This window comes from Miniopterus natalensis, chromosome 9 (assembly GCF_054644295.1).
Source record: "Miniopterus natalensis isolate mMinNat1 chromosome 9, mMinNat1.hap1, whole genome shotgun sequence".
In the NCBI taxonomy this organism is placed as follows: Eukaryota; Metazoa; Chordata; class Mammalia; order Chiroptera; family Miniopteridae; genus Miniopterus; species Miniopterus natalensis.
In genome coordinates, this window is record NC_142089.1 from 46,851,311 (window position 1) to 46,873,284 (window position 21,974).

Consider the following 21,974-nt stretch of genomic DNA (forward strand, 5'->3'; position numbering starts at 1 on the left):
GTGAGAGAGAAACATCAATTGGTTGCCTCCCATATACACCCCTTCCTGGGATTGAACTCACAACCTAGGTATGTACCCTGAACCTGCAACCTTTTGATGTATGGGACTACACTCCAACCAACTGAGCCATACCAGCCAAAGCAAGGTTGTATTTATCTTTAAAACTCATTAAACTATATACTCTTAAAATGGATGTGTTAATGGTGGTGTGTTAGACCCCAGTCCTTCAGTTTGGCTAAGAAGGAATTCAGAGCCAAGAAATCTAATGCACAAAGTTTATTTAGAAATTTACAGAGGCAAAAGAAGGGCCCTTGGAGCTTTGGAGAAAGAAAACAAAGGTATGTGCCTGAGAAAAAAAGGTTGAAGTTAAAACACAACTGAGGCCTAGATGTTACCTCTAGTTTGACCAAAACTCTGTCTCTGTGGTCAATAGACCGAGGCTTTGTTCCCAACATTGTTTGATGCAGGCTTAATGCTTAAGAGAGTGGCCATGCAAGGGCTTGTATAGGAGTTGTATGAGGTTATTCTCTAGCCCCCTTGTTCCTCCCCTAAGGGGGGTCTAAACTTCATGACTAACAACATGCTAGGGGAGAAAATGTCACCCTGGAGGCGAGGTTACTAGTTGCTAGGCACCCAGGCCTTCCCACCCTCCTAACATTCCACACCTGACTTATTGCTCCTGCTCTGCTCATGCCTAACTGCCTGCTCTATCAGACACACTTTATTATACAGAAAATATCTTGCAATAAAGGTGAGTCACAAAAAAATCTGATCTGATGGCTTCTGTCCTTTACCACATGAGCTTCTTTGCCTTCATTGTGATCACAGCTTCATACTACACAGATTTCCAGGTTGATAGTCATTTTCCTTTACACTTTAAATATATTACTCTCTTATCTACCTATGTTGCTGAGGGGAACTCTTCATTCTAATTGCTAATGTGTCTTGTTTTCCTCCTGCAGTAGTTTTGAAGGTTTACTTTTTGTTTGAGATGGTATCCATTTCACTAAGATGTGTATAGTTGTGAATTTTTTATTTATCCTGCTTGAGATTTGGTGTGATCCACAAATCTAATCATTTCTTTCTTCAGTTCTGGAAAGTTCTCATCCATTATCTCCTTGGATATTGGTTCTTCTTCATCTTCTTTATTCTTTCCTCCTAGAATTCCTATTAGATATGTGTTAGAGTTTCATATTTTAACTTTCTAGTTTTTTAATACTCCTTTCATATTTCATATTTTTAATATTTATATCTCTTTGTGCTATGGTTGTACTGGGACAATTTCTTAGGTCTATGTTTGATTTCATTAGTTCTGTTTCCACCTGTTAAGGATTTTTATTTCAATGAATATAAGTTTTACTCCTAAAATTTCAATTTAATACTTTTCAAACATGACTGTTTCTTATATTGTTCAGTTCTTGCTTTATGTCTCGTGTTTCTTACCTTTCACTCTTCATACCTATTAAATGTGATGATTTCTAAGTCTCTTTCATTTTCTTCCATTATTTCTGGTCACAGTGAACAGTTTCCACTCTCTGCTATGCCTACATCCTGTTTTCCTTTGTGGGTTATAATTTTTGATCACAAGTTCATTTTCAGCAGAGTTTGTTTTCCATGTGAGTCCCTTAAGGCTTGGGTTATGAAAGTGGTTTTGAGTTTGTCCTTGGAGGTTTCACTGGTTCTGGTTTAAATTTTTATGTTAAACTTCTGTGGTAGATTTTTTTCCCCCAAAGAATGCTAAAATAATATCTCCTTTCCTGCAAATTCTTTTGCAACGTGACCTTATCAATCTCCCATCAAGAGGTGGAGTTTATTTTTCCCCCTGATTCTGGGCACCCCTTTTCCTGAGCTTTGACTAATAGAATGTGCCAGAAGTGACATCGTGTAACTTCTAAGACTGCACCTTAAGAGATTTCCAGCTTTTATCTTCACCAGTTGGAATGCTTCTTCATGGAGGCCAGTCATTTCGTTACAAGCCTGACTACCTTAAGACCAGCTTGCTATGAAGAAGCCCACATTATCTACATGTAGAAGCAGAGACTGAGTGGTGGAACATCAAGGCAATCAAGCACGTGAATGAACATTTCTTAGGCCTTTAGTCTCACTCAGCCCTGCTGAGTCACCAGCTGAATGCTGTTGGAATGGATGACACCAGCCTCCAGTGGAGAAAAGAACCATCCAGCCAAGCTAAGTCCCTAACAGATCACTGGAAAATAATTTGAACCCACCACAACCTTGGGATTCTGATTCTTATACTTGACTCTTTCCCACTAATGGTATGGGTAGATGGCAAGCTGTTTTATCACTGCTTTAGTCTGGTGGGTACAGTTTTTCAAATCCATCTTCCACTGGGATTCTTCCATGTCAGATCAGTTTATTGCAAACACTGGAAATGTATCCTCACTCATTAGGACCCAGCTTCATTCTCAGTCCCTCTGGCACAACTTCGTGTGTTCATTGTAAAGAAGAAGGAATAATTATTTCCTCTCTCCTGCCACCCCTCTACTCACAAACCATATAATGGTTTCCAGTATTTTCACAGAATGAGATTATATCTTTTTGCTCAATATTTTTACCTAAGGAAAAGCCCACCTTTTCTCTCTCATTGTTCCTCTTCACATGTCTGTGCCTCAGTGAAATTGAACTACCTCTTATTCCTGTATATACCCCACCCCACATCCTGTCTGCAGAATTTTGCTCATATTGCTCTTTTCACATGAAATACCCAACCCTCTGGTGCCCATATGTAGATATAACAATCTTTCAGGCCCTCACTAGAATGCTTACTCTTCTATAAAGCTTTTTATTTTTTTATTTTTTTAAAAATATATCTTTATTGATTTCAGAGAGAGGAAAGGAGAGGGAGAGAGAGAGATAGAAACATCAATGATGAGAGAGTCATTGATTGAGCCCGCAACCCAGGCATGTGCCCTGACCGGGTATCGAACCCCGACCGCCTGGATCCTAGGTCGACGCTCAACCTCTGAGCCACGGCCGGCCGGGCTATAAAGCTTTTTTTTTGATATCCCAAGCTGCAATCCCTTGAAGACCAATAATATTTTTAAGCTGTAATTGTCCTTTGACTTTTACCTTCTCAGGATGTTTTTTATTTTTTATTTATTTATTGATTTATTGGTTGATTTTTGTACATGCTCTGACCAGGGACTGAACCCACAACCTTGGCGTATTGGGATGATACTTTAACCAACTGAGGTACCTGGCCAGGACGTCTTCTCAGGACTTTAAAGCATAGTGGTTTAGAGCAGAAGTAGGCAAATCATAGCTTACCAGACAAATCCAGCTCAGTGCTTGTTTTTGCAAATAAAGTTTTAGTGGAAAACAGTCACACTCATTCATTAATATGTTGCCTATGGTTACTTTTGCTCTACAGTGGTATAGTTGATTAGCTGTGACAGCTACCATATGGCCCACAAAACCTAAAATATTTATTACCTGACCTTTTACAAAAAACTTTTGCTGATCTCTGGTTTAGAGCATGAGAGTTGGACTTTGCGTCACCCCTTAACATCTACCAGCTGTTTGATCCACAGGCTTGCTGTGAAGGTCAAATGATAGAATAAGAATGAACTCTTTTGGAACTTTTAAAGCATGAATATAGAATATTATTATTGCTGCTACTTTTGACCTAACTTAGAATATGTATGATTTATCTCTACCTAGATAAACAATTCTTATAAAAAATGGAAAGAAACTAGAAACAGGCTGGTGTTGTGTTAGATATTATTGCATTCTTTTAATCAAGGTGTATAGATATGTGTGCATACATGAAGTGCTGTAGATGAGCTTTACTAAAATAATTAGATTAAGCTTAGAAAAATTTCCCTTTGCAAGCTCTAGTGTGGAACAGATGACTGCAGAATAGACACAGGTTAGTGTATAATAGCATATTGTTGGTTGTTTGTGTACAATGTCTACCTTAAGATGATATTTAGAAAGTGAGGAGGCTGAAGCTGCCATTTCTAGTCATGAAATGATCTCTCAGCTTTTGTGTTTTTACAGAGCTAGGTTTTAGAAAATTGAATGTCAAAGATGGTTTATCAGTATGGGTAAAGTAAGTAAAAGGCTACTGTTAAACACACACACACACACACACACACACACACACACACACACACACACACACACACACGGTTGACTACACACAGCTCAGAGGTGGTGGTAAAGGAAACCCCTTTTTCTAACCAAATATCCCAGCCAGTGGTATTTTAAAAGAAGTAAATGTCCCATCAGGAAATTTTGCTTTCTATCCCTTCTGGGACCTTATTAAATTTTCTTCTAGGAAGGAGAGCCCAGTAAGCTACAAATTGTTTCCTCCGCTGTTTACGCAGTGAAAACAGCGGGTGGGAGGGGGTGTTTAGGAGCCTGGCATTCTGCAGGGCATCAGGGCCTCTTTAATTACAGAGACTGTCAGGGAAGATGGACAATGTTCCCTTTGTCAGAACAACACAGTGTCTTTCAAAATCATATTTGTTTTTAAACTCAGGGTATTTGCACACAACCTCAATGAGAAACACAGTTTAGATGGCTCATGAAGATTAGAATAGGAGATGTTTGCTTTAAAAAATATAACAAATAGTGTACAGGTTTTTAAAACTAGGAGTTGCAATGAGAGTGCTGTAAAAAGTTCACTCTAACTTTGAAATTTGCTGGTAAACGAGTTATACCGGCTTGAGGGGAGCTGTAATACACATGGATTCTTTGGATATGAAAATGGAATTGAAACTATTCTCTTCTGGCAGTAGAAGTAAATTTTATGACAATGGATTCTTAGTTGCTTTTTATCTTTCTTAGGCATCTTCAATTCTAAGTACATTCATGCAACAGTAAAACGATACAGATTGTGATAATTTTTCTAGGGATTTCATTGACTCGGGCAAGAATATTAAGAGAGCTTTTGTTTCCAAGTATCTTAGTGAAATTTTACTGTCCAGGGCAAATGGTCTGGTATGGCTACTCAATAGTATATTGATGCCTTAATGAAGCTAAGAGAAGTTACCTCGGGGTCACAACCAGTTGTTGAGATTCTGGCCAGGTCTCTGTGCATATAAAATACCTTTTGTTTTGTTTATTTTCCCCATATGGTTTTATTATATGCATTACTGGATTACCCAGTAGGAAAACGTACATATTCTAAAAGCATCAACAAAATAGGGGCACCAAAAAAAGAAGTGATTTGGAGTGGGCAAAAAGTTAATTTTGAGTGTGTTTGTGTGTGTGCTCTCTACATATAGCATTTTCAAGGTAATTTCCATGAGAAATACAAATAAGAGCTTTGTTGGACTTTATTACAGTTAATTTGTGTTAGGAGGGTTTCTATGCTGAAGTATATATTGAGGAAGGGGATTTCATGATATTTTCAGTCAGGACTTAATTACATGCCTTTCATCATAGTAGGCCTTTCAGAGGAAATTAAAGAAAGAGAAGACATAGCCTCTTCCCACAAGGAGCCAGTGACTTACATAAGCGTGCGACATATACCCAGGAAACAATTAGAGACCTAACCAGTATACAACGTAGTTATAATTGTATGTTTGATATTTTATTGGTTTGATTATTTTGTTAACTCTCATGATGACAAATTCCTTTATTAAGTTGTTAAATACCCATTTGTTTGAAATATGGGTGATTCGCAGTCACTAAGTGTCACAAGAGAGAACCCACCACACCGCAGGCATCTCTCTGTATTTGAAGTTTGCCCAGCTGTGGCCCAATAGACTAACGACTATGGGAATAAGTTACATGAAAACCCAATTAACTGGAACCTTCAAATAATTGGATTTTCCCCTGGCACTTTTGTTTGATGGAAAATAAGCAATGCTAAGATGGTAATCAATAAGAGGAATTTTTTTAATTGAGTAGGAACTGAGCATGGTTTTGATCAGTATATATTAAATATATATCAGTATACATTAAGTCCAATTTCCTAGTCTACTTCCATCTATAGTTCTACTTAGGGAAAACTATTACAGCTCAGAATGACATGGGAAAATATCAGCCTTCAAAGAAATACTAAATTTTTTGCAACATTGCTCCTGTAAAGTGGACAAGCACATTCAGGAATATTTTCTAACCATACAAATAGAGGTAAATGACTTTTCTATATAATCCTTCATTCATTTTACTGAAACCACAGTCTTACTTATCCAGCTCTATCTCCCACTTTGAGATAATTAAGTTTTGCTGTGTCTGGAGGTGGGCTCTGTGGCCTGACATCCTTCTCAGGGTCTCTGAGAACGGCAACATCTCCAATGAGATCCATCAACTAAGCTCAACACAAAGAAGAATAAATATCCCATCTATCAAATGCGTTAGTTAGTACAGACCATGGGGGTTTGGAAGAGGAACTGAGTGCTGCAAGCGCTGTAATGCCGGGAACTGTGCTTGCCTTGTTCAGAGCTCCATGTCTAACTCGAATGAATTTGTGGAATAAATATTTCCTATTAGGACGGTAAGCATGTCAATGATAGCTTTTGAATTAGGCATTTAATGGGTTGAATTTTGACTGCTGAAGGGAAAACCCATCCAGGTAAAGGAAGCCATGGAAAAAATGCAGAAGTCAAAGAAAAGTGGCGGGTGAGGGGGGGATAAAGTACTGCGTGGAGTTGGATAAAGTCACTTAGTAGGGTATCCTTATGTCTCATCTCATGCTTAGACTTGGCCATGGCTTTAGAGAGATATCATTTTGTGTTTGTATTTTTATTCTTCCACGTATTATTCTCCCCCCCAACACACGCACACACACACAATCACACACACACTTCGGGTGCGGGGGAAGAGCGCTGCTCCCTGCTAGGGCCGCTCCAGATCTGGCCCTTTCACAGCCTTCCCAACAAAACCGGTCAGGGGCCACGTTCACTGTGAGGTCAGAGCTGAAAGGGACTCTGCAGGCTCTAGAAGTACAGCGTTTGACAGCATGTCTTCTCTTTTACTGAAGATGAACCCGGGGCTAAATCTCATTATTTCCCCATTCCAGACCCATAAAGAAGCCGCCCGAGGTGCCCCTGGAGCACAGCAGCACGCTCATCGCTGTGGCTCGGCGGGTACCTGCGGTCGCTGGCACCGTGTGCCCTGCGGAAATGCCATCCCGAATGCATCGCTGTGCTCAGTGCCCTCCGTGCCAGCGCTGGTTTGCCTCCTGACTAGGTGTCCCTTCTGGAGATTACCCTTCAGCTGACCCCGCAGCACACCACGCATGACGTGTTGAGTGATGTCATTCCCAGTCCCCAGCGTCAGGCAAGAGAAGAGGAGGAAGTTTACCATTGAAAGGAAATGAAAAGTGTTTATTTTATGTCTCATCAGGGGCTCAACGCCAGGCGCACATTTCAGGACCCAGTGCAGCCAGCACGCAGACAGCCGGACGCCCGAGGGAGCGCGGGGAATCCAAGGCCTGCGGGCCAGAGAGACGGCAGATCAGAGCGACCTGTAATGAAGGGCCTTTAATTTGTTGCAAGTGGAATGACAGGTTTCACATAAAGGAGGATTTTAGAGAGGCTAGAAGTCCTGGAGCTGAGGGTTCCTAATGAATGTTGTAAAATTTTCTTTTCGACCGTGGTGGGTTCTCTCCTTTCTGAGATGCAGTAACAGCACATCTTGCCTGGAAACAGGGCGAATACAGATGGCCACTTAAGACATCGCTGATGATCGTGCAGTAGCCAGGTCTGTGTGACTGCTTCCTATCATTAAAAAACAGAGAGCAATCCCACAAACAAAAGGCCCTCCTGTATATGCTTTCTCTAATTCCTTCCTGGGTTTGGCAAAGGAATATTCGTGGTTGTTAAAAATAAGAAGGAAAACAAAAGAAGTGTAATTTAGAAGGAAAAAAAAAAAAATCTGTTAGGTTATATGAGCATCTTGAATGCTTAACAGAGCACCAGCTACTCATCAGCAATTCCACCGCCACTTTCTACGTCGTTAAAACTTGAGTAATATTTTATGTACCCTGGTCAAGAGAAAGATAGGAGTGTGTGTGTGTGTGTGTGTGTGTGTGTGTAGCATAAGAAAAGAGAAAGGAAATAAAAGATATTTTTTAAGTCAATGGGTAAATGTTTCACTTGAAAGCATAGAGTGTCTTGATGGAATATGATGTCTGAGGCTGGAGGAGAAATAACAATTATTTTGAAACCCTGTCTACTTTAGAATTATTTATTATCGTTATTATTTTTGCAAACTCTGCTGACTAAAAAATTACTTGAGGCAGCTCACATTCCTTCAACAAACACTACTGACTGCCTTATGCTTTTCCAGTTGCCTAAATTTGTTGAAAATAGGTACAGAGTGCCACATCAGTCAAATTCATAATGGCATGAATGGTGAATGTTATTACTAGTAGGGGGCAATTCTCAATTGATCTCTTAAGTTTCTGTGTATCTTACAAGTGGAGGTAGAGAATGCATTTGTTCTGGATTATCTTTTCCAGGGTGTTTGTATTGTTACCAGTCTGGGAAGAGAGAGATAGCATTTCCCTCAGGAACAAAAGTCCAACATGCTCATTGCACGTTATAAAAATCTGAGTTCCCTAAGCTTGGGGTTCTTCTACTAAATGCAACCCGCAGTGGGTGCAGGTGTATAGTTTTCTTTAAGTTATGTTGCGGGAATCGGGGCTTGGGGAATGGATGCAAATGCTGGTACTCTGCTTGTGAGCAATTGCTATGAGTAATAAGTAGTCCCATGACTGTAAATAGTAAATAGTCCTGTATCTCTGGCCCCAGGGTCTTGGGCTTTAGCCAACAGCCATAGAAATATGCAGATATTTCTTAGTTTGCACGTAAGTTGAATTTCAGGCTCTTAACAAATCTTGCCAATTGCCTTGAGTATTTGCATTTTATTCAGACAAATGCTTGAGCCAAACTGGTACTTTCTCAAGGTATAATATCTCACTTGGCCTTGAATTTTCTTATTCAGTTTAAACTGAAAAACTTTCCCGGAGGAAAAAGGGTAAAGAGTGTCGTGAAAGAAGCAAGAGGTAAAGTAGGGTGATAGGAGTGCCAAAAATAGAGGAAAAAGAAAAATAGGTTCAAGAAACAACCAGGACATAGGTACTAACATTTTTATAAGTTTAGACAAATGCAGATTTAAAAAAAAAATTGGGGGGTTCACTCAGTGACTGTGCTAATAATCATACTTTTGTTGAAAATACTAGGAGGCTAGTTTATTGAGACAAAGTTGGTTTACTATTTTTCACTTATTTTTAAATGACAAATTTTAAATGCAATTTTAAAATGAAGAAAATTACAAAATGTAGGCTGTTGAAACATGAAAGAAATAACATCTTTCTAGTGTTCAAATTATGCAGAGTTTATCCTAAGTACTGCTGAATTCACCACTTGAAAGGGAAGGCTAATCTTATTTGGAATATGCCATTACTTAGTGTGTATTCTTACTATTTCTTAATTATAAACATGCCAGTAAAAATTGCAAGCTCAGTTATTTAAATATTTGATGCCTTTGAAAATCCAGATCTCTTCATCTATTAGACAAAATAGATTTATTTATAAGGTTCCTTTCATTTCATTTTAATGAAAATAAAGATAAAATAAAGTGGAATGAACTGAAAAAAAAAAAACCAGAGCATGAGTCATTTTAATGAGAATAAATATCAAATAAACAGAATACACCATGACTGATTAAAAAATACTGTACATAGTGATTTAAAAAAAAAAAAATCATGATGGAAATAAGGCAGCTTCCACTTAGAATAAAAGCATCACTGATTTCTCAATCAACTGAGAACACCCACAGGCATAATTACAGGCCACTCTTGCCATTAAACATGGACAGTGAAATCCATCTAAATCAAGTAATCACTTTGTTGATTAAAACATAAAGAAGCCTAAGGTGATCTGATGCATGCCTTATAGAGAAATGTAAAGTGATCTTAGAATATCATTATGTGGTAGAGGGATTAACAATACATCCAAAATTCTCTTTCAAAATCTTTGAGTGGTGTCCAAAATGGTGGAACCATCTGATTTTCAATTTTATAAATGTGTGGTTCCTAACATCTTCTCACCTGCTATTCTTAGTTATCTCTTCAGAATTGCTGTATTTCCTTGCTGGGGACATAGAGAGGTGAGGGTGAAAATAAATTTAAAAAAGCCAAGAAGTTTGCGATCTATTCAAGAAGTAAGGCCAAAAAGAAAAGACAAAAAAAGATTTAGGTAATAGGACAAGTTAATGCTAGAAGAAATGCCACCAGACAGGATGTGATTGATTGCCAAAGAATTTTGCCAATAGTAATTGCTAAAATTCAAATAGGGGAAACTATATAGACTAGGGTGGTCTGACAAAGCATCAAGGGCTAAATGGAATTTGGTCTGGGCTTGAAGGATGGTGGGACCCAGCTGAATGAGGAGTGCAAAGATTGAGACAGATTGGCAAACTCCTGTTGGGCCAAGTCTGGCCTGCAGACCGTTTTTGTAACCCTGCAGAACCAAGAATGGATTGTGCATTTTTAGAAGGTTGGAAAAAAAACGATAGAATAAGAATCATATTTCATAACACTGAAAATTATATGGAATTTAAACTTCAGTGCTCATAAATAAGGTTTTGTTGGAATACAGCCACACTCCATGGCTGTTTCTGTGCTACAATGGCAGAGCTGAGTAGTTGTGACAGAGACCAAATGGCCCACAAAGCCTGAAATATTTATTATCTAGACTTTTACTGACACGTTTGCCAACTCCTGGTGTAAGAGAATAATGGGTAATAATGGCGGAACGGAATGTTGGCCGGCCTATAACTATACCAAGCTCTGGAGATAAAGAGCGATTGAATGTAGGAGGAAACCAATTCACAACTGTCTCTGATTACTAAACACATTACCTGTGCTCCCAAATATTTGTTAAATCAACAAATCAGGAAAGTGTTTCAGATTCCTAAGCCTACTGTTTTATCATATGTATAGATGCATGTATGTATGTATTTTCTCTTGAAAATAATGACTTTTCTGTACGAGACATGCTTCTTAACTCTCTCCAATTGTCCATCCATCCTAACCTCGCACAGGTTTGCTGTGAGCAGCTTGCACCGATTTTCACATTGTTGGATGCAAAACAATGTCTTATATTTTGGGGCTTCTCTAAGAGTGTGTTGAGATGATTCCTTGGATCTTTCCTTTTTGGACTGCATGATGTTGTTCTTCTTCTACCTTTCCTAGAGCAGCTCAGACATAGATACAGAGTGAGGGTTTGTATTGACTCAAAGAACTGGCAAAAAGTCCTAGCTCTCTCCAGAGGTTTTGTGAGGGCCAGGTCACTAGAGAAAAAATGGTTCAGGCAAAACAAACTTCAGAAGGAGGACAGCTGTTAGACACCCCCTTCCCCACTGTGGGTGTTCCCATCAGATCCACCATGGATGCTTTTCAAATTTCCACTCTAATGTTTTAAGGCAGCATGTCACCAGCCTCAGAGACAAAATCTAAGACGAATGTAGGAAAACACACATGGGAGAAACCTCACAATAAGAAGAAAATAAACTCTGGGAAATGTGGTTAAGAAATATCAGACTCAATTAATAATGGAGCTTTCAAAAACCTTGGAGAAATCCAATACAAACCAAATTCAAACTACATGCCAGCGCTTCCAGCCATATTTACTTTCAATTGATTATGTTTTTAAAAATCTAAGGGGGAAATTCTTTAAGAAAACCAAATATGGTTAAAACCTACATTCCTCTAGGTAATGAAAATTAGGTAAAGAACATTAACTTCAGATTTTTTCTTTTAATTAAAAACAGATATCTTAGTATTTTCTGTTTTGGTTCATTTGAAAAAAGATTTTCTTTTGAGAAACGATGGGAACTTCCAACAGGAAAGGTAGAGCAGAGATGAACGTAAGGAAAAATATTAAGGGAGAGTGAGAAAATATACAATATTTTTAAAATGCAATTTTAAATCATGCATAACTTGCCTTGGAGTGCATCCCAGAGAAGTGTCAGTCTAGTCAGAGATAATGATGAATTCTGGATTAGAACTGTTCAAAAATTTGAAAAGGCAGTAAGCTCAAGTCTTGGGAATGCAAAATGTATGACATTTTGGAATGATCTACTATCCAAATGCAGGGAAATGAAGCTTAACCCCATATGTCAGTATATTCTCATAAATATCCACCTTTTAAGTGCACAGCCATAGGCATACTTGTACACAGACATAGGTACAGACATGCACATGGACGGGGACAGATACACACATGCTTTAGGATGTAAAAAATTCCTATGTCAAAATTGTAACAGTGCAATGGTTTCTAGGGGGAAAAAAAATCACTTCCTAATCTGGCTCAGGCTGTAAAAACATGACTTCCCCATACATTGTATAATGGATCTTCCAGCCACAGACTTCTATGGAAGCATAATTTATGTAGTGGATGACACGAAGAGTTTTATGTACCTAGAATCCATTTAAAACCTTTAGATGGGGAAAAACTGAGATCCAATTAAAACCTTAACAAATGACTCTGTGTTGAATATAAATATATTAAATTAATATGTGTATAAGATAGAATTGGAATAGAGTCTGCATTTTAATTTTATTTCTTCTATCAGGAACCTATGTTATAATTCTGAGAGTTACTTGGTAATGGGGTTGTTGACAATGAAGCAACACTGAATTTAAAGAGGGCATTTTCTCCCATGACTTGCCTATCATAACTCATGAGGTATCAGCCTTAAGGCATGTTGAGATATCATTGGTGAAAGGCCTGTGAGGAGAGGGAAGATGGACCAAGTGGAGCCCAGAAGAGCCCTAGGGAGGCTGATGGAGTGATAGGGGCAGCCCACGAGATCTCTCCATCAAGGGAAATTAGGGCTGGCAGGCTACCCCAGGCCATTCTCATGGGCAGCAGGTGTTAACCGTCTGGCTGTATGGGAGGCCTGGACGAGACGTGCAGCATCTTGGTTAAAGCAGGCCCCAGGTGCTGGGGGTTGGCAGGTAGAGTGAGTGCACCTGTCCCATACACTCAGCGTATCTACTCTCCACACACATGCTTACCCTGGGTTTTTATCCTCGTATGTTTCCTAGGGAGGGTACATACTTACACCAAACCTAAGGCAGCAGATGAAGCCTGGATGGTGCCAAATGGTAGAGAGAGGTCTCCTAACACACTGGCCGGCTGAATGTAACAGTTCAGATGGCAGACCGAGAAATCAAACTACCCAGGATCAAACCCCCGTTGCCCCACTTACCAGCTGAGGATGCCAACATCCATACGCTGTAGATGTATGAGGACCGAGTGGCGTATTGTATTACATTGCAAGGTGCCTCCATTTGTTATTAGTTTTGGAAACAGGCTTTTGGCTGTAAGTCACATAACTTGAGACTTGGAAAATTGTGCTGCATCTATGGGCTAGACTAAGCTATTCCTTCAGTTTGGCCAGTTTTAAAACAAAAAAATCCTGGCCATACCTTCCCTCCACCCCCCCCCCCCCCACTTCCACATATCTGGCTGTGCCTCCACCCTCTAATAGGTTCAGAACCCGTTTTCATTTCCATCCAACTGCTTTTCCCCATCTAACCGCTGTCCATCTGAAACAGTGACTGTTAATATTGCTTTTGTAAAACTTCTGGTCCAGATTTATTCTAGAATCTCTTGAGTTTGTTTTTAGGTTGTTATAAATGTGCCTCTGTTCCTATCTATATTTAGGCATAATTTGTAGATGGTAATAAAAATAACATTTTGGGAAGTGTGGACATGGGTGGGTGGGAGTTTAATTGAGAGAGCCCTACCCAAGACTGGTGGAGTTAGTGAAACCGGCACTACCATATGCCCGAGTCACAAGATGCTGAACGTTGGCTTCAGTGTTCATCTTTCTGAGACAGCCAAGGTGTGTGGCAATCACCCTACTCATCCTCTCCCACAAGCTTTCTTCAGTCAAAGGTTTTGTTCTTTAGATAAACAGCACTAACGAGTGTTCACAGTGCCAGGAATTGAGGTGAGTGGATTTACAAGCATTATCTCATTTAATTTTCACAAGGATAGATACTGTTGTGTAAGCTAAGGATTTAAGAGAGGGAAAGAAACAGAATCAAGGTTACCCAGCAAGGAAGTGCTCAGCAAGGTTGCTCTCCAGAGCCTGCTGTGCTGTGTCCTAGACCTGCAGACTTTCTAGAGGGAATGATGTGTTTTGCCTACCGTTGCCTTCCCACCTGACACCCTGTCAGGCCCAGTCCCTCTTTCCTTAGAGCTTTGCTTCCACTTGGTTAAAGAAGCTACCATGCTATATGATCATGTATCTCTTACCTTTCCCACTGGACTGAAGCTGAGCCAGTGTTAGAGACCATGAACATCAGTCTCTCTTCCCTGACTGGTCCTGTAGCACCTCAGTAAAGGCTTTATCTTTCGGTAAGTGGTAGCTCAAATAAGACTGATTCTTCTAGTAGTAGCTCAATAAAGGTTTGTTGAATTAGTAAATGAATGAAATAGTAAGTTTTCCCCACCCACAAAAGACCATGAGCCAAAGTAACAGTTTAAAACATACAGTCCAGATCAAGGAGTTCTGAATGAAAATTAGCAGCTTTTGGAAGCAGATGCAGGGGCTAGGGAAGGAGTGGAGAGCAGAGCATGTTCCCTCAGGAAAAGAGGAGCTTCTCTTGGGATAGCCCCCTTTTTCTGTGATTCCTCCCACGCATAGGGTTCTGAACGTTCTCATCAATAAAACACCAAATCCTAAAAAGCCTGGTTTCTGCCTTGTGGTTTGTGAGCGAATTTCACGTCATTGCCCACTCGCAGTCCACAGTGCTTTTCCTGACTCCATGTAGGTAAACCAGACAGGGCTCCTAGCAAGTGAAACCTCTTTTGGATAAGTAGTTTGGGCCTGCTTTAAGATTTCTCTGAGAGGCGAAGTGGTAGAAATCCGCGTATATGCACAGAATGTTCTCTCCCTTCTTCTGCTGTGTGTGATGTTACTTTCCTTGTAGAAATAACTCACTTCTTTTAAACTGGTTCTTACTTGGGAATGGGTTTCCTTGCTGAATTCCGCTCAGTGGGGACCTGCTGAAGATGGATGGAGAGGACCCAAAACATTGCTTCTCCTGGATGCCTGCCTGTGAAGTAGAGCTGGGTGGTTACTCTGTTTCAGCCTAAGAGTTCAGGTTGTATGGTGAAATGGCCTCTCTGGAATTCCGAGTTTAACATTTGCATCTAATCTTGTTACCAATGTTGCAACAGAGTCCATTCCAATTCTAAATTGGTAGCCGGAGGGATTAGCCAAAGAACATATATGCACCCTGCTGGAGTGGCTCGGTTGAGCATGATCCTGTGCACCCAAAGGTTGCCGATCCAATTCCCCAACAGGGAAGACGCCTAGGTTGTGGATTCCAGGCACTAGGGAAGGCAACCAATTGATGTTTCTCTTTCACATTATGTTTCTCTCTCTCTCTCCCTCTATCTAAGCATGTCCTTGGGTGAGGGTTAAAGAGGAGAAAAGAACATGTATGCAATACACATAGACACAGGCAACGCTGTGGTGATGGCCAGAGGGAAGGGGGGCTGGGGCAGGGTGGAGGTGGGCAAAGGTGGGGAAGGCGGGGACATCTGTAATAGTGTCTATAATAAAAATAAATTTAAAGAATAAAAAATAAACTTGTAGCAAGGAAGAGTAATGTACTGTCTATGCCTGTGTGCACACACACAGTTTATATACATACATCATTCATTGTGTATATATATGAGAATATGCCATATTTTCATGTACATACATAAATTCTATTTACTATATATTTGTTTACACATGTTTTCGTAAGCACACAAGCTTAGAGCATGAAAGAGAAATGCGCTTTATATATACACACATAGGCATGTATATGCGCGCGTGTGCGTAAACTATGCAGTGTAAAGTTCATGGCATCTTTGGTTAATAGGCATTTCTGCTCTTACTAATGGCAAATTATTAATTTTAGGTAAGCCCATCACAGTTTTTAAGCAGAGCGAAGGCTTTATTAAACAGCCCGGGAGAATTTCGTTTGCCACTTTTGAAGAATGCCTGTGGGGGGGCGATGGCAAGCCCTCGGAACTTTTTAAAAAGTTGGAAATGTCTGCAAGGAGCGCTCTTGATCTGTTCGAGGAGACCGCGCAGTCAAGAAGAAAAGACCCTGCCCCCTCCCCGCCTGCTGCTGGCTTTCTATACGTCGAAGGACAGAACTCTTTACAGAAATTAAAGAGAAAACAAAAAGTAGCGAGCACCGAGGGGAGCTGCGGGCGCCCGGTTGGCACGTGACCGGGGGCGGGGCCTCGCGGGCCCGCAGCCAGTGGACTGGGCCGGGGGCGGGGCCGAGCCCGGGGGGCGGGGCCTGTGCCCGCGCAGCGCGCACCGCGGTCCCCTTATTTGGAGCTGCGGGAATGTGGGCTGGAGCGGTCCTGCCGCGGCACCAGCCTCCAGCGCGCCGCCGGGACCGCCGCTGACCCTGGCGCGCCCACCGCCCGGTGGCGGGAGGGTCGGCGGAGCGCCATGGCCTGCATCCTGAAGGTAACGACTCGCGGCTGCGGCTCCGGCGCGTGGCCGGCCGGCCCCTTGCCGCTGCGAGGCGCGGAGTCCGCCGCGGTCCCCCTGCATCTTCATCTCAGTTGTCTTTTCCTGGCACTGGTCTTCTTTTTGTTCCTTTGGCAAATGCATATGGAGGGAGATTCTGAAGCATGCAGCTTGCACAGCCTCCCTTCCCACCATTCTCGTCTGCTCGCGCCTGCAACGAGGGAGCTGCAGGCTGTTGGCTCGAGGGGAGAGCAGGGCTGCGTGCCGGAAAACGGGGATGGCAGGCAGGGGAGGGGTGCTCCCGCTCGTCCCGTGGCTCTGTCGCCTGAGGCCTCGCAGGGGCCACGGAGAGAGGAGAGACAGGCTGTGTATGGATTCTTGGTGGAGAGGGGTGTAGCACTTTGAACTGGGGTGTGCTACTGAGCATTGGATCATGTGAGGACAGAAACTTCTGAGTTTACAGGTAGTCCCTTAGGAATGAGTTTTCCATGAGATCTGTTAGCTCTCTGTGCGTCATTAGCTCTACTTGGGAAAAGTTCACAGGTAGATGTATCTATTAGTAGAGAATTTCGGACCCTCCCTTTGCTCATAGATTTGAGCAAACAAAATGATTTTACTCCCTGTCAGAGTCCTCTGCTCTGCCACCCCTTTGTTGAGTTTTCTTTCTCGAAGTCTGGGTTCTTAGCCTGGACTGAGCATCTTTCTGGGTTCACAGCCTTGCGGCATCAGGTGGGAGGGTTTGGTGAGAGCGCCTCACTTGAGAACTTTTCATCCCGCAGGAGGAGGGTTTGTTTGTTTGTTCCTGCACTTTGCTTCTACCCATGCCTAATCAGACTCCTGAGTGCACGAATCAAAAACATCCACAGCACGAAGGTTTCATGGGCCTTGAGTGGAAAATGCAAAGACCCATCTGCTCCAAGCTTGGGGGACCTCTGTGTGACAGAGGAAAACACCAGAAAGCAATTTTTTTTTTTTTTTTGCATTATTGTGAAATGGTCTTTGTTTTTCTGTAGGATGATTTGAAACCTCTTCCAACATGCGTTGGAAATGATGCAAATAAGAGACTAACCTAGTAGAGTTTGTTTCCATTTCTTAAAAGTAAAGGAGATCAGGTATTTCCTGTGATTTTTCTGAGCTTCCTGTTTGGTTTTGGGACATTTTCTGGTACACAACAAATAGTCACTAGATCAAGAGGAAATAACACATCAGTATCACAATGTGGGATTTTTACCTTTTATATGAAGCACCTCTAGTGTTTCTTGTATTAATTAGCTGAAAGGGAAATTGAGGAGCATGCCATTTATTGTTGGCTGCCTTCTTTCATTTTGGTTTCTCCCCTCCCTTATCTTGTACATGTTTCAAACAGTTTTAGTACACATCCAAGTTACACATGAATCTGATCTGACCTTTCTGACACCTCACACTGTCGTCAGAATTTGGGCATATCTGAGTCCTCCTTATTTTTCCTCCACTAAAACTAATCTGGGATACATACAGGTAACCTGCAAAGAACAAAGGCTTTGGACTCAGAAAGACCTTGGTCTGAATGCAGGCTTTACCAATTGCTACCTGGGTGACCTTGGGTAAGTTGCTTAAATATCTTTGGGTTTCAGTTTCCTCAATATAAGATCAAAGTAATAGCATCGACTCCACAGTGTTGCTGTGGGGATGAAATAAAATAGGGTATGAAAAATACTTCATGGCACAGGCATTTTAAAAAAAATATTTTTTTTTAATTGATTTTTTAGAGAGAGAGGAAGGGAGAGGGAGAGACAGAAATAGCCGTATGAGAGAGAAACATTGATTGGCTGCCTGTTGCACACCCCTACTGGAGACTGAGCCTGTAACTCGGGCATGCACCCTGACTGGGAATTGAACCGGCAACCTCTTAGTGCATGGGGCCACGCTCAACCAACTGAGCCACACTGGCTGGGTGGCATAGATATTTAATATGTGCCAATTTTTTCTAACATAATAATAACCACAGTTTAATGAATCTTTATCTTCAGCCCATCTCATATAACTCTTTTATTCTTATATCAAACCATGCAAGATGAGTACCATTGTTTAAAACCCCACTTTACAGATAAGGAAGTCAAGGCTCCCGAATTTTGAGAGATTTGCCTAAGGCAGTAGGGTTAAGGACAGAGTGAGCCTGGAGTTAGACTCAAATCTGCCAACATTCCTTATACTTTAATTCTGTTCCCTGTATTTTCCCAGGTGCTGACTTTCTAAGATGCCCTAATACCATTCGGAGTTCTTACCCACCATTGAGAAACAAAGTACCTCTGTGCAGTGATGGTCTAGATCAGTGATTTTCAACCTTTCTCATCTCATGGGTCACATAAACTAATTACTAAAATTCTGTGGCACACCAAAACATTTTTTTTTCCAATCTGACAAAAAAAAAAAAAGGTATGATTTTGATTGTTTCACACCAGATAGCTATTGTTGTGTTGGCTGTTGTCATTTTTTTATTTGACAGTCTGAGGGAAAAGAAGTCAGTGCCCCTGACTAAATAGTCAGGTATTGCATGTTTTAAAGCTTCTTGTGGCACACCTGTTGAAAATCGCTGGTCTAGGTGGTCTGTGGTGGGCCTTCTCCCCTCATTGTGTTTGAAAGGCCATGTTTGCTGGAGTAGAAAGTCTGGAGACTTGGACTCAGTGTAAGCTTGTTCTCCTGTGTATGCTTTTACTGTCACTGCAACTTGGAAACTCAATTTGCTCAAGTTGGAAAATGCAGATAATTATCATAACTGCCTGACAAGGTTTTGTGAGGGTAAAATAAGGGACTGCTGAGCCACACTGGCTGGGTTGGAGCTTGCATTTTAGATAACTTCTGAGGCAGTGCCATTTTTATTCCATGGACAAAAACGAATCTTCTTCTCAACAGATTTTTTAGGTAGATTTTATTATCCATTTTTACATATGAGAAAACTGAGGTATGGAAAGGCTGATTAGAGTTGCGTTATTGCCTACACAATAGTGACCCTAACAGTGGGAATCTCTGACTAGCTGAGAGGAGAAGCCCTTGCCGTAGTAGCTAGGAGCGGTCTTTGGGGGCATCCAGACTTATTCCCTCAGGGCACTGTGGGTGGCAAGGACCTATTCTGCCCGTGCAGAGAGCTGCTCTCATAACAGAATGATTGCCTCAATAATCATTTAACTGTGGAATTTGTACTCCACATGGCACTACTTTGAGGTCAGAAATATGTGGATTTTAATTATAGCTCCACCACTTACTAATTGTATAACCAAAAGTACGCTTCTTGATTTCACTGTCTGGGTATGGTCACGCATTTCTGAATGAGTTTTTTTACGTGTTAGAGGAGAATATCTGCATGTTAGTAAGGACAGACTAGTTATGCTGCAGTAAAGAGCCTTAGTAGGTTCATTTCTCGCCAGCTCTACCTCCTGGGTAGGCAGCTCTCCTGGGTAACTGCCACTGCAAACAATCAAGTCAAGGACCATTCTCTTTCCACGGGGTGTTTTAAAAGTCTTTGAAATTTGATGGAGAAGAGAAATATTTAATTTGTATTTATTTGATTACTAGTGAAATAAAACTTTTAACTTTATATTAGCCAATTGTTTTTCTTCTTTTGCAAATTAGAGATAATTTAAAATTTTATATACTAAAACCCATTCATATTTTCTTCTATGATTTCTACCTTTGATCAGCAGGGTTTTTTTTTTGTTTTTTTTTTTTAGTATCTTGTAAACCTTCTGTGTTTAGCAAATATTTGGTGAGTTGCATTTAGTTCTTATTTCTATTCAACACTGAAGTGGACACTGAGTGGACATATGGACATAAGACACTTATGAGTCATTTCTGCCTTGGAGAAGATGCCGGCTTTGCCAGGTTGATGAGACTTATGAACATGAAGCAGTTAGACAATAACACAATAGGTGCATGACTAAGTTACTGTTATCTTCTCTACCAGGCACCAGTCCTTGTATAACATTTATCTTGACTGATGGAAAATTGGATGAATGTTCATATCAAGTTATGAACTTAGTGTCTTCTCATTTATTCATCCTTCCCCTGACCCGGACCTAATCCTTCATCACATTGCATCAATTCTATCTCAGGAAAAATCTCTCAAATGTGCCCATTACTCTCTATCATTACTCCCTCCGTCTCGTCTAGAGCCTAATATTTGGTCTTTTGAAATAGCCTCCTTTCTTTCAGGCTCTTCGCAGTCTTGCCCATTTTCCACATCGGTCTCAGAGTATTGTACTACAGTGCAGTGCTAATCAAACCATTCGTAGGCTTAAATGCTTGTCTTGGCTCCCCAACTACTGTGGGGTAGACCCAACTATTTAGCTTGGCATTCAAGTTCCTTCAGAATCTGGCCCCGTCCAATAACTGGCCCCACCACCTACTACTTACCCATGGTCCAGACACTTATCTAAACTTATCCCAAGTCTGTACATGTAGCACCTCCTTTCATGGCTCTGTGCCTTTGTAGCATAGTGTAGGGATTGAGAGCCTGGGCTCTGATGTTAGACCGCACTGTTCCAGTAGTGAGATCTCTAAGCCTCAGTTTCCACATCTGTGAAATGGGAGCACAAATAGTGCCTACTTCTTAAGGTTATGAGAGATAAAAGAGCTAATTTCTGTAGAACAGAACCAGGCATATAAATTGTCCTTGGTAATATTTAGCTATGAGTTGTTATTGTACATGCAGTTTTCTCTGCAGAAAATTCCCTTTCTGTCACTTTCCTCCACTGACAGAAATTCTACTCATCTTTCAACTCTTACTTCAGTGTCACATCTGCTTTCAGGCTTTCCCCTGCTTCACAGGCTCCCTCTGAGCTACCATGGCCCTAGCTCTTATCTCCATAGCAGCAGATATTACCCTGTACTGTCAACTAGCTGGTTATATGCCAGTTCTTTTGTTTGACTATAACTCATAAAGGGCAGGAGCCTGCAGTAGGTCAGTGATCAGCTAGTGTTTGCTGTCAGTAAATGAATATTGTTCTTGCCCTAAGTAAGATAACAAACTCAGTGGAAAGGCAAATAGTGTATCGGTGGAGGTGCTGGTGGTTACCCAGTTGAGTCTTGAGGCAGAAAAAGGTTTTGTCTTACTCAGCTTGTTATCAATAAGAACTAGCCTGGCTCTCAGTAAATTGTTCCCTAAATGTTTGTTGAGTCTATACGTGGTATTATTAAAATTTTTTTGCTGTGCCAGTTATGGACATGGGCCTAACCTGTCCTCCTTTGTAAAAGCTGGATTTTTCATGAATATAGCATGAATTTTCACTCTAACATGTAGCAAGTCCATTAGAGTGTATGAATTAATTCGCTCCTTAAGATCCTTCTCAGTTTGTTTCTTGTAGATCTGTTAACTGCTTCTCAAATGAAATCTGGAGCCAGCTTGAAGTCTAGAGGGGAGGGAAAGAGAGAACTGGACTGGAAGGAAGGAAGAAAGAAAGTATAGGAGTGGCATACCTTTCTGTTGTGTTCATTTTGGTTCCCCAAGTGGATAGAAACAA

At 41.1% G+C, this 21,974-nt stretch overlaps 1 protein-coding gene across 2 annotated transcripts in view; it reads left to right on the plus strand.

Moving 5' to 3' along the window:
- The first annotated feature begins 16,368 nt into the window (after positions 1–16,368).
- ST6GALNAC3 (ST6 N-acetylgalactosaminide alpha-2,6-sialyltransferase 3) overlaps positions 16,369–21,974 on the plus strand; it is a 458,212-nt gene continuing 452,606 nt past the window's right edge. For both annotated transcript variants that reach the window (XM_087820526.1, XM_087820527.1), the window contains exon 1: positions 16,369–16,476. In XM_087820526.1, the coding sequence (XP_087676652.1) occupies positions 16,459–16,476 (18 nt within the window). In that variant the 5' untranslated portion in view covers positions 16,369–16,458. The remainder of the gene's footprint in view (positions 16,477–21,974) is intronic.